Source organism: Ornithorhynchus anatinus, chromosome 16 (genome assembly GCF_004115215.2).
Source record: "Ornithorhynchus anatinus isolate Pmale09 chromosome 16, mOrnAna1.pri.v4, whole genome shotgun sequence".
In the NCBI taxonomy this organism is placed as follows: Eukaryota; Metazoa; Chordata; class Mammalia; order Monotremata; family Ornithorhynchidae; genus Ornithorhynchus; species Ornithorhynchus anatinus.
In genome coordinates, this window is record NC_041743.1 from 26,504,175 (window position 1) to 26,517,725 (window position 13,551).

At 44.2% G+C, this 13,551-nt stretch overlaps 1 protein-coding gene across 1 annotated transcript in view; it reads left to right on the forward strand.

Moving 5' to 3' along the window:
• HSPA12A (heat shock protein family A (Hsp70) member 12A) overlaps positions 1-13,551 on the forward strand; it is a 55,743-nt gene that overhangs the window by 19,814 nt on the left and 22,378 nt on the right. Inside the window, 7 exon segments of the mRNA XM_029080825.1 lie at positions 1,493-1,578; positions 2,751-2,878; positions 5,350-5,536; positions 6,122-6,160; positions 6,162-6,207; positions 6,210-6,226; positions 7,826-7,942. Coding sequence (XP_028936658.1) covers positions 1,493-1,578; positions 2,751-2,878; positions 5,350-5,536; positions 6,122-6,160; positions 6,162-6,207; positions 6,210-6,226; positions 7,826-7,942 — 620 coding nt within the window.

Consider the following 13,551-nt stretch of genomic DNA (forward strand, 5'->3'; position numbering starts at 1 on the left):
CCTGATAATAGGCACTTAACCAGTGTTACAATGATCAGTATGAGCATTGATAATTTTTTGAGGGGGCAAACAATGACTTGTTTGTGAGATACAGGCATCTTGGTGAGCATCTTGTGGGAATAAGCTAGGTAATTTACAGGGAATTTTAGACAAGGGGCGGGACTCCCTACCTTTCTGCCAATAAAACCAAACCGTAAAGCGTGGGCTCAGGTGATTCAAAAGGTGATAGTTATCTGAGGAAGTAGTGATTTACACCCGGCTTCGTGGGACTGAGGGTATAGGGAGAGTTTAAAGGGATTTGGCATGTCACATGATTCAGAAAGGTCTCAGGATAAACCCGGCCTAATTTGGAATACATCAAAGCGCTTAGAACAGTGCTCTGCATATAGTAAGTGCTCAAGAAATACCACTGATTGCTGACAGGAAGGAATCTGGCTGGTTGTTTTTTCCCCCTCAAAAAGGAGTTCAAGTTTTGTTTTCGTTTTAGATTTCAGTCCATCAGTCAGTGTTCACTACTGAGTGCTTCCTATGTGTGGAAACACTGTACTAATCGATCAGTCAGTGGTATTTATTGAACACTTACTGTGTGGAGAGGACTGCTTAGGAGAGTACAGTATAGCAGAGTTTGTAGATACGCTAAGAATTAAGAGGTTGGGAGCATAGGACAGAAGTAAAACAAGTTTTCTTTGCCTTCAAGGATCCTATAGTTGAACAGATAATAATAATGCTGGTATTTGTTAAGCGCTTACTCTGTGCAGACCACTGTTCTAAGCGCTGAGGTAGATACAGGGTAATCTAGTTGTCCCACGTGAGGCTCACAGTTAATCCCCATTTTACAGATGAGGGAATTTAGGCCCAGAGAAGTTGAGTGACTTGCCCACAGTCACACAGCTGACAAGTGGCGGAGCCGGGATTCGAACCCATGACCTCTGACTCCCAAGCTCGGGCTCTTTCCACTGAGGCAGACAGATAAAAATTACTCAGAGTGGGAGGAGGAACAGGAACAAGAAACAGGGCAGAATATGACTTACACAGTGGAAAACCTTAATAAATGTTGAATACATGTATACATAAATGCCGAATATGTGCAAAAATATAAAACTATACCAAAAAATATAAAACTGCTACATATAATATAAAACCGTTAAGGGTGACTGTGATTTAGATGTTGTAAAATAACCGGGGAAGACTTCTTTGAGGAGGAGAGATTTTTAGACAGGCTTTGAAAATGAGGAGAGCTGTGATGTGGTAGATTTGGGAGGGGAAGAGGAGGTTCCAGGCTGGGGGAACAGTGTGAGCAAGGGATCTAAGGCGGGAGAGCCAATCAAGTGCGATCTCACAGAAACAGAGGTGGGAAGCAACCACCCACTTTTCTTGCAGACCGGGGCACTCGACTTGTCAGGTTGCCCAAGGACAGCGTAACGGATAATGGATCTTTTGAAGACTGACCTGGAGTCACGACAGTTCTGAAAATTCTTGAATTGTGTTTCAGAAATGGCTCCCACATCTGCCTACTCATCACCAGCCAAGAGTTTGGGGGATCCAGGGATCACACCACTATCTCCCTCACACGCTGTGGTAAGGAGTATGTTCTGTCCGTCGGGGTCGTCGCTGCTCTTGTTTGGGGGCCGTGCCGTACTGAACTGGATGGATTCTTTCACCGGCTTACCGAGTAGAAAGTTGAGTTTCCAAAGTCATCATCTCGATATCCACTGCTGGACAAAATCTGTGACTGATTTCATGATGGGGCCAGAGATGCGCACGTGTTATGTTGTGGGAAAAGGAACAGTCCCGGAAATTAAGGGCTCCACTTCTCTTCCTGAACTTTTCTTCATTTCCACAGTTCCCTGAAGTGTCGCAAAGTTCCTTTCCAAAACCTACAGCTTAGATGCTGACCTGGCAGAATCTGTGCTGGGCAAATAAATAAAGTTCATTGTTGGATTCAAAGGGTTTTGAAGAGCTTTCAAATAGGCCGAGAGGTGACGCCTAATGAAATGATTCCAGTTCAGACCAGCTGATGATTCTGTCATTTATAACTGCCATCTATTTTGTCAAAGTGCTTTGTCAATTAGAGATGATTTTCTATGTGAAAAAAATGCTGATAGCTTGCACTGCAGGTAAAACTATTTGCTGAGTCCTGAGTATAGGTCCAAGGAGTATTTGGCAGGTTATGGATTTCTCCCCGGGTTTTTGCTATTCCTGGAAAATAAATATTTAGGTATTAGTTGAAGTGGATTTGCAAGTTAAAGTCAAAGGGAAACTACTGAAAGAAGGAACATGTGCCTAAGATTTTTAAACATTTATAGGATGTGTATCTCTGGGTGTATATATGCGTGTGGATGCATCAGAGCACAAATTCAAACTCCCCAAATGCACAGAAATGCAAGCCATGTTGAGCCCAGCTCTTGGTTTTCTCCAGTTCAGTAATTAGCCGTGTTAAAGCTACGCTAGTAAAGTAAGTAAGCAAGCCAGAAAGCTCCCTCACCCAATTAACTCGGGCTGGGTATCCTCATTAAATATTTATCGAGTGGCCCGTTGAATTTTCCTGTCCATTAAGCCATTCATCGCACTGATGTCTGATAGCCATTAGATGGGGTCACTGCCCCTGGTCTGGCCCTGGTGAAAATCTGACCGACATGATCTCTTCTCGTCGCCTCCCCAGGAGCAGGGAGTGTGGGGCAGAGGGCAGGATAGAGTTTCTCTCAGAAAGCATCACTCAGCCAAGCCGTTTTCCCCTCTCTCCTTTCCAGAACGACTCCGATCCAAATGTCCCCGAGCAGCAGGCCTTTCTCGTGGTCGTTGCTATTGATTTTGGCACCACTTCCAGCGGTTACGCCTACAGTTTCACAAAGGAGCCAGAATGCATTCATGTCATGAGGTAAGCACTGCATTGCAGTCCCCTCCAGTTAGCCAGGGAGATCTCTGGTCACCTCAGGGATAGCGAGGTGCACTCCTGTCTGCTCTCGTCTAGAAGTCCGTCAGACGGCAGGGACCGTCTCTATCTGTTGCCGACTTGTTCATTCCAAGCGCTTAGTACAGTGCTCTGCACATAGTAAGCGCTCAATAAATACTGTTGAATGAATGAAAGTCCATCTGTGCCGGCGGGTCCTCGTAAGGAGGAGAGCATCGAGTTGTCGGTGACCACGATCAACGAAAGAAGGCTGCTGGACTCCTTAGACTTTGTCAAAGAGTCATTCCCCAGGAGAACTTTCCTCTTTAAATTTTATGTTTTCTTCAACTGAAAAATTAGTAATAAAAAGAATTATCATGACACTTGTTAAATGCTTATTGTGTGCCAAGCACTGTTCTAAGTGCTGGTGTAAATACAAGTTAATCAGGTTGAATGCGGTACCTATTCCCCATGGGGCTCACACTCTTAACCCCCATTTTGCAAATGAGGTAACTGAGGCACAGAGAAGTGAAGTGACTTGCCCAGTTTCACATAGCAGACAAGTGGTGGAGCCTTTCATTGGTCTTCCTCTGCCTCCCACCTTCTAACTGTGGGAGTACCTCAAGGCTTCAGTTCTCCATCTACACCCACTTTGTCGGTGAAACTCATTCACTCCCATGGCTTCAGTTGTCATTTATCCACGGATGATTCCCAATCCTACCTCTCCAGCCCTGATCTCTCTCCTTCTCTGCAGCCTTGCATTTCCTCTTGCCTTCAGGCCATCTCCAACTTACCATGTCCGTGTCTCATTTTGCCATCTTAACCCTGCCTTCCTCCATCTTTCCAATCACTGTAGATGACACTACTGACCCCCGTATCTCACAAGCGCATTAACCTCGACTTTTTTTCTCATTCAATCCACATATTCAGTGTGTCATCAAATCCTGACAGTTCTACCTCCACAACATCCCCTCTTTCCTCCTCATTCAAACTGTTACTATTCTCATCCGAGCACTTATCCTGTTCTGCTTCGACTACTGCACTTGCCTCCTTGCTGACCTCCCTGCCTCCTGTCTCTACTTACTTCAGTCTTACCACCTTTCTGTCTGGATCATTTGTCTGAAATTCATTCATTTCACCCATCCCTACTCCTCAAGAACCTCCAGTGGTTTTCTATTCACCTCCGCATCAAACACAAACTCCTCGCCGTCGGCTATGAAGCGTTCAATCAGCTCACCCCCCCCCCCCCTTACCTTGTTGATTTCCTGCTACAATCCAGCCCGCACTCTTTGCTTTTCCAACACCAACCTACTCACTATAGCTCGATCTTGTTTCTCTCGCTGCCGGCCCCTTGCCCAAGTCCCCCCTCTGGCCTGGATCTCCCTCCCGCTTCACATACGACGGACCACCACTCTTCCTACCTTCAAAGTCTTATTCAAGTACATATCCTCCAAGAGGCTTTCCCTGGCTAAACCCGCATTTCTTCTACTCCCTCTTCCTTCTGTATCGCCTATATGCTAACAATAATAATTATGGTATTTATTAAGTGCTTATTATGTGCCAAGCACTGTTCTAAGCTCGGGGGCAATTTCAAGGCAATCGGGTTGTCCCACTTGGGGCTCACAGTCTCCCCATTTTATAGATGAGGTAACTGAGGCATGGAGAAGTTAAGTGACTTGTCCAAGGTCACAGAGCAAACAAGTCAGGCAAGATGAAGCTGGGATTAGAACCCATGACTTCTGACTCCCAAGCCCATGCTCTTGCCACTAGGCCATGCTGCTTCATCCTGGTAGAATCTGTACTCTTTTAGCGCTTTTGTAGTCACCCCCACCTTCAGCCTCACAGTGCCTTTGTACACATCCGTAATTTATTTTAACATTTGTCTCCCTTCCTAGACTTGTAAGATCTTTTGTGGGAAGGGAATATGCCTACCGACTCAGCTTCATTGCATACTCCCAAGCATTTAGTACAGTACTCTTTGATTCATTCATTCAATTGCATTTATTGAGCGCTTACTGTGTTCAGAGCACTGTACTAAGCATGTGGGAAGTACAGTTCAGCAAGACAATCCCTTTCCCTGCGTACTTTTATACAGTAAGCACTCAAATACCGTTGACTGAATGTTTGATTCACCACTCCTGGTTTCTGAGCAGAAACTAACACATTGGGGAATCTTATTGATTTTTTTTTTAATAGCAGTAGAAATATATCAATTCTCAAAGATTGAGGACCACCGAATTACTTTCCTTTAAGCCACAGGTTTTGTTCAGCTATGGTATTATATTACAAACTTCTATGTGCCAAGCCCAGTGTTAAGCCCTGGAGTAGAGATGAGATAATTAGACAGACACAGACCCTCCCACCTGGGGTTCCTGGGAGCTCCAGGTTTCGGAGGCAACCAAATCTTTTAGAAACCCAGTCGAGCATATAGGATCAATATGAATTTCCTTATCTCTTAGGCGATGGGAAGGTGGAGATCCAGGCGTATCCAATCAGAAGACTCCGACCACTATCCTGTTAACGCCTGAGAGGAAGTTCCACAGTTTTGGCTACGCAGCCAGAGACTTTTACCACGACCTGGACCCCAACGAATCGAAACAGTGGCTGTACCTGGAAAAATTCAAGATGAAACTCCACACAACTAGTGTGAGTTATGCTCTATTTCAGGATGGATGGGCAGGGATCAGGCACCACGAGAGCAGAGGCGGAACTTTAAAAATGGACAGGCTGCTGCCACTCAGCCCCAGCAGAAATGTAAAATATATGGTCTAATCTGGCTTGTTGAGACTTCAATTCCCCCGTACATGCAAATGGCAGAGTTGGATCACCATGCTTATGTCCTTACTGCCTCCATATATAATAACAGGGCTTTAATAGTTTGCAACATCTACTTTCTTTTGTTTCTATTTCCCCCACCACTTTCCTTCCAGAACTTCATCACCAGGATTTATTGACCATTATACACCCTGGCCATTTAACGAAATCTCTTCAGGCTCTTTACAAAGCTTCCCGGGACTTAATAATGATGCTTTGTATTTATCACCCAGGAAATCAATCAGTTCATCGGTGGTACTTATTGAGTGCTTTCTCTGTGCAGAGAACTGTACTAAGATCCTGAAAGTGGTGCCACTTCACTCTTGGATTCTCAATTGATTAGATGACTTCACATTTTAAAATAGCAGCATCTACTGTTTAATTATCTTTTTATTTTTTTTCCTTTTCTCCCTCTAGAATCTTAATCTGGAGACAGATCTGACAGCAGCAAATGGCCAAGAAAATCAAAGCCCTCGAAATCTTTTCTTACGCTCTGCAGTTCTTCAAGAACAAGCACTAAAGGTAAGGAGGGAGGTTGTGTAAGCTATCAGTGGAAAATCTCCAGACTTGATCAGTGGTATTTGTTGCACCTTTACTGTGTGCAGGAGCACGTACCGATATTTGGGAGAGTACAATTGAAAAGGAAGAGATGATCTCTGCCCTCAAGGGGCTTGCGGCTTAGTGGGAAGATGCATGTTATCAATAGGACACATTTCACTAGAGTAGAAGCAAGTATCAATCGATAAACATTGATAATTGGAGGAATTGGAGGAATCCTGTAACCAAAGGGAATCTGAATTGCCATTGTCTCTTATAGGTAAGAGGACTTGGTCAGTCAGTCTGTCATATTTAATAATAATTATGCCGTTTAAGCGCTTATTATGTGCCAAGCACTGTTCTAAGCGCTGGGGTACATACAAGGTAATCAGATTGTGCCACCTGGTGCTCAGAGTCTTACTCCCCATTTTACAGATGAGGCAACTGAGGCACAGAGAAGTTAAGTGGCTTGCCCCAAGGTCACACAGCAGACAAGTGGCAGAGCCAGGATTAGAACCCGTGTCCTCTGACTCCCAAGCCTGTGCTCTTTCCACTAAGACACGCCGCTGCTCGCTGTGTGTAGAGCACTGTACTAAGCACTTGGAAGAGTAGAATATAACAGACACATTTCCTGCCCACAATGAGCTTACAGTCTAGTGGGGGAGATAGACATTAATAGAAATAAATCAATTCCAGATATGTACACAGTTGCGGTGGAGCTGGGAGGAGAGATGAATAAAGGGAGCAAGACAGGGAGATGCTGAAGGGATTGGAAGAAGAGGAAAAGAGGGTTTGGGTTCTAATTCTGGCTCCGCCACTTGTCTGCTCTGACACCTTGGGCAAGTCACTTAACTTTTCTGTACCTCAGTTACCTCATCTGTAAATTGGAGATTCAGGCTGTGAGCCCCGTGCTGGACACTGTCCCACCTGATTGTCTTGTATCTACCCCAGTACTTGGGACACTGCTGTGCATATAGTAAGTGCTTAATAAATACCACAGAAGAGCAGCATATGTGTTAAAATTATGCTTTCTGTAAATTAGCTCTAGGCAGCAGATTTCATTATAAATGTCTTTAGATTTCTTTGCATATGGCAATTCACCTCATTATGCTAAAAAAGATATCTAACTGGCATGTAAAGGGTGTAAGGTCTCCATTTTTTAAATAGTATTTAAATGCTTATTATATTACTAAGTACTAAGGTAGATACAGGTTAATCAGGTGGGACACAGTCCCTGTCCCACACGGGGCTCAAAATGTTAATCCCCATTTTATAGATGAGATAACAGAGGCACAGAGAAGTGAAGTGTCTTGTTCAGAGTCACACAGCAGACTCTGTGGTGGAGCCTGGATTAGAACCCAGTTCCTTCTGACTCCCTGACCTGTACTATATCCAGTAGAGCATGCTGCTTCTCATCTTGTTGGCACCATCTTAACCTGATAGTATATCATGCAGATTTTGGAAGCAAACGCACCTCAAAATATTATGGATAAGGGGTTGAGGCTTTCTGCTGAGCCTAGAAGAAAGAGGCTATTTGCAGGAGAGTGAAGATAATGCTTTGTGTTTGCTTTTCTTTTGATTTAGGAGCTGAGCGATCAGGCAGGGTCAGAGTTTGAGAACTCAGATGTGAGATGGGTCATCACGGTGCCGGCTATTTGGAAACAGCCTGCCAAGCAATTCATGCGTCAAGCCGCTTACCAGGTAAGGTGGAGGAAAGAGATTATCATCACCGTATTTAATGAGGCACTCACTCTGTGCAGAGCATTGTACTAAGCACTTGGGAAGTATCATACAGCAGAGTTGGTAGGAACATTCCCGGCCCACTAGCTTCCAGACTTAAGTGAGATAGAGAGGACAGCAACAGCCTCCTAAATGAAGGTGATTTCATTTCAACTTTCAATGAAAATAATGATTAATGTTCCCATTGGCCTCTGACAAACAGCTCGAAGCCTGTTGCTCAACTGTCTGTGGGATGAAAGACTTCTTCTGTTGCTCGAAGTGTGCTTACTCATTCACATGAGGTGAGGAGAGTAGTGTCTATTTTGCGCATTGAGGTTGTTATCCTGAATTGCTTTTTGTTAGGTTGTTGTTTTAGTCATATCAACTGATTAAATCAGGCTTTTCCTACGACTCTTCAGCACAGGGATTTCAAAGGGGAAGGTTTACAACTCCCTAACAGGAGTGAGAAAGTATGGGGAGACTTGGGAGAAGGCATATTTCCATGGAGACAATAGCTCCTTAATAATGTGGGTGTATCTATTAAGCGCTTCTTATGTGTCAAGCACTGAGCTAAGGTTGAGTAACTACAAGACAATCATTCAGACACAGTTCATGTCTCACCCTAGGACTCCCATCAAAAAAGGAAACAGTCAATCACTTTTTGAGCACTTTGTGCCAGGAGCACTATACTAAGCATTTTGGAGAGAACGATATATCAGACACATTCCTGCACACAGGCACAGAGAAGTGAGGGGACCTACCCAGGTCACACATGGACAGAGCGGTGGAGCCAGGACCAGAATCTAGGTGTCCTGAATCCCAGTTTTGATGCTACTTTCACAGTAGGCTGCACTGCCTTGAGCTATATGGGACAGATGAGAGTCAGATGCAGAAGACAGATTGAGCTGTCAGAATGAGGTAACTGGGACCCCGAACTTAGGAAAGATTATGACACCAAGAAGAAGAAAAAATGAATACAGCACTCTGCAGCGAGGGGCAACCTTTACTTGCATGCGATTCAAATAGGATTATCAGGGCTTGCATTGGCCTTATCAGTCACTCTCACACATACGCACTGATAAAATCTCACCGGTAGAATCATCTTTGGATTCGATGGAAGTCAACATTAGCATAGGAATATTGGGCACCAGCTAGCTAGATACAGTTAATCAAGATGCCTGTGAAGAGCAAATATACAGCTTGTCAAAAAATATGTTGAAGTCCCAGGTCTTATTGAAACAACCTCCAGAGAATTTGCTAAGGCAGAAATGTATCCATCTTTTAAATCTTTTGAACTTATCCATCATCAGTCATATTTTTTGAGCACTTACTGTGTGCAGAGCATTGTAAGTGCCTGGGAGAGTACAATATAACAGATTTGGTAGACATGTTCCCTAACCACGATGAACTTACAGTCTAGAGGGGGAGACGGACATTAATATAAATAAATTACAGATATGTGCGTAAGTGCTGTGGGGCTGAGGGAGGGGTGAATAGAGGGAGCAAATTCAACTGCAAGGGCAATGCAGAAGGGAGTGAGAGAAGAGGAAATAGCACATAGGGAAGGCCTCTTGGAGGAGATGTGCCTTCAGTGAGGCCTTGACACGGGGAAGAGTAAATGTGTCAGATATTAAGAGGGAGGACGTTCCAGGCCAGAGACAGAATGTGGGTGAGAGGTTGGGGGTGAGATGGATGAGATCGAGTTACAGTGATTAAGTAGGCATTAGAGGAATCAATAGTGTGGGCGGGGTTGTAATAGGAGAGCAACTAGGTAAGGTAGGAGAGGACAAGGTGATTCAGTGATTTAAAGCCGATTGTAAGGAGTTTCTGTTTGTAAGGCCTCTGTGGGACAGTGGCTTTGTCCAACCCAAATTGCTTATGTCCATCCCAGCACTTAGTACCCATGTCTGGAACGTAGCAAATGCTTAACAAATATCACAATTATTATTTATGTAAGCTCGTTGTGGGCAGGGAATGTGTCTGTTATATCGTTGTACTCTCCCAAGCGTGCTGTACAGTCCTTTGCACACAGTAAATGCTCAATAAATATGATTGCAGAGGTGGAAGGGCAATCACTGGATGTTCTTGAGGAATGGAGAAACATGGACTGAACATTTTTGTAGAAAAACGATCTGGGTAGCAGAGTGGAAATGTGGACTAGAGTAGGGAGAGACAGGAGGCGGGGAGTATCAGCAAGGAGTAATAGAGTAATCCAAGGTGGATAAGAGCTTGAATTAACATGATAGCAGTTTGGGTTGGAAAGGGTGGATTTCAGTGATGTTGTGAAGGTTGAACCTGACGGATTAGTGACAGACTGAATATTTGGGTTGAGGAGAGACCAGTCAAGGATAACGACAAGGTTATGAGTTTGTGAGACAGGAAGGATAGTGATACTGTCTACAGTGATGGGAAAAGTCAGTGGGCGGACAGGGGTTTGGGTGGGGAAGTGCAGTTCTGGTTTAGGGCCATGTTAAGTTTGAGGTGGATAGCGGGAAATCCAAGTAGGGATGTCTTTGAAGGCAGGAGGAAACGTGAAGACTTAGAAAGAAAGAAGGCGAGATCAGGGCTGGGGATGCAGATTTGGGGAATCATCCTCACAGAGGTGGTTGTTGAAGCCGTGTGAGTGAATGAGTTCTCCAAAGGAGGGGGGTGTTAGATGAGAAACAGAAGGGGACCCAGAACTGAACCTCGAGGACACTTATAGTTAGGGGTGGGAAGGCAGAGGAGGAGCCTGCGAAAGAGACTGAGAATGAAGCAAGCAGAAGAGAGATAGGAGAAGAACGAGATGAGGACAGTCTGTGAAGCCAAGGTTGGATAATGTTTCCAGGGGCAGGGGGTGGTCAGCAATGTTAAAAGTAGCTGAAAAGTCGAGGAAGATTAGGATGGAGTAGAGGCCTTTGGATTTGTCAAGAAGGAGATTATTTGTGACCTTCAAGAGAGCATTTTCTGTGGAGTGAAGGGGATAAAAGAGCAAGCCTGGAGGGGGGTCAAGAAGAGATTTGGAGAAGAGGAACTTGAGACAGCGGGTGTAGACAATCACTCAAGGAGTTTGGAGAGGAATAGTAGGAGGGAGATGGGGAGCCGTTTCATTATATGTCATAAGGTATTTCATTATTTGGCTAGATTCTCATTTTGTGAGAGAATCATATTCTTCCCTCTCTTCCTTTTTCATATTCTTTCCCTTTTTCTTCCTCTCCCAAGTCACCTTTGGTTTTCTCTCCCTCAATTCTCCTTTCTACCTATAGTGTAGCTAAGCTATGTGAGTCCAAAAATTGTTTTGTGTGTTTCATAGAAGTGTGTCGATGAGCGAAGAGAATGGGTTCGTGTGCCTGGATATTTACTAATTGCATGGAGGAAAAATATAAACAAATTGGAATTTCCCATTGGGTGAAACTTTAATTAGAAAGAAAACTAGTCAGAAAACGACTCCAGAAAAAGACAGCCGCAGTCATAGGAAGGCAACATGGAAAAATCATTTTCCCCTGCGTGTTTCCCAGCCACAGTAATGATACATGCACAGATTAATAGCCGGAGAGAATGTCACGTCCCATTTCTAGCCTGAAAAGGGACCAAAGAACATCTGTGCCTCTGTCAGTTATCTTCCCACAAGAAATAATAGTTTTTCAACTGGACCGTTTTCCTGGAAAAACTATCACAAAGTAAACTTTTCCTGGAGCCTGTGGGACTGTGCACTCTGCCCTGTAAGGTTTGGAGGGAATGTATGGAAGCATAGGATAATGAACACAATGGAAGCGACGGAAGGAGAATAGGATTTCCGGCAAGATTTGCTAGTCATTGAGGACCAAACAGTCTCCTTTGTTCCTGCTTTCACTAAGCAGCAAGTGAGTTTTTGATACCACCAGTGAGCATCCAGGAAAAGATTATAGGGACAGTTCTTCAAAAGGCCCCTTGGTCATGGAATTTACCTCAACCCTTTTACAGCTCTGAGATGGCATTTCTCACACCATAATTCTTGACTTATTGCCAACATACAATCAGCCACAGGCCATGAAAGCGGATGAGCTTGTTATTTTCCACAGTATTAAAAGTGCACAGAAATGAATCATTTCCCATTTAATACATGCTTTGCATTTCAAGGGAACCCCCTTCCCCCACCCCCCATTCCCTCCTACAACCTGGGCTGTCTTCTGGAAAATACTGGTGCAAATTATTGATATGGCAGCTGAATTTAGCAAGGCCACTTTCTTTCCCTTCTTTACATGAAGAGCAAAGGGAAGGCTGTTCTAAGCTCTGGATAGATAAGGGTCCAGTTCTCTGCCCACAATAAGCAATAAATTAAATGCCACTGATTGGGGGGTTTCAAAGAGATATGGAGAGGGTAGCTTGAGTGAGGTGGGGGTTGTGGGGCAGGGCGGGGGGCGGGGGAGGCAGAGTGAATACAGAAAAAGGAGTATATAAAAAGCGTACCTATAAGAGTGAGGACAGTGTGTCTACTCAATTCAACGTGTGTCCATGGGAAGGGAAATACTAGGCCCTGGAAGACACAAGAAACCAGGTTGAAGGGGTAATTCTCACCATTTGCCCCTATTAATGAGTAGCGCTACAGAAAATTAAGGATTTCCTTTATTGATCTCCTTTGCTTTGCAGACATATTCTACTTTGGCCTTCCTTTCTGAACCAGCCGGCTATAAAATAGCATCTGGAAGCCTAGGCTTTTACTAATACAATCTTCTGACCGACTGAAGACATGCCAACACAGCACTTAACCGTATCTGGCTGTTTTCCCTTTCACAGATCCATTAACCAAAGTTCATTTACCGGAAATTCTCTGGTGATATGGAGATCTGGGAAAGAGCACAGTCATTTTAATATCTGCTCGCCTTTCCTTGAATGCTGTTGTGCGCCCTCTTTCTCCTCTTCCTTCCCCTTATTCCTGAGCTTGGGGAGAATCCGGAGGTCGATTTCATTGCTGTTCCTGCTAACCTAGATTTCTGGCGGAGTCTAGCGTGTGATAGCAGATTCTTGACTAAAGATGAGTCATTGGGGTCAAGAATGCTGAAACTTGGATTTAGCAGGGAATAGGTCAGGAGTTTTTAGGAGGGGAGGAGTTATTAGAAAGTATGCCTAATACATATTAAAAAGCAGAACGTTTTTGCTAATATTAAGACAACGCTGACTCCTTGCCTACATTCCCCCTTGGGCCAGGAACTCCCTCCTGTTCATATATGGCTGTCCACCTCTCTCCCCACCTTAAAACCCTCCTAAAATTACATCTCCTCCAAGTGGCCTTCCTTGACTAAGCCCTTTATTTCCCCTATCGCTTCTTCATCCAACTGTGAACTCTGTAATTACTTTGATACTCATTCCAGCCCTTAGTCTGTCTCCCTCTAGGCTGTAAGATCCTTGTGGGCAACTCTGTCGCATTGTACTTTCCTAAGCCCTTAGTACAACACCCTTCACAGAATAAGTGCTCGTTAACCATCATTGATGAATTGATGAATTTGATTGCTCCGTAAAATTCTAATGAGCCAAACCTCAGGACAGTGAAGTGGAAGATTGAACGAAAATTGTAAGATTTATTTGGGTGCCGATGAAATTGTTTATTTTGAAATATACTTCATCCTTCCTTG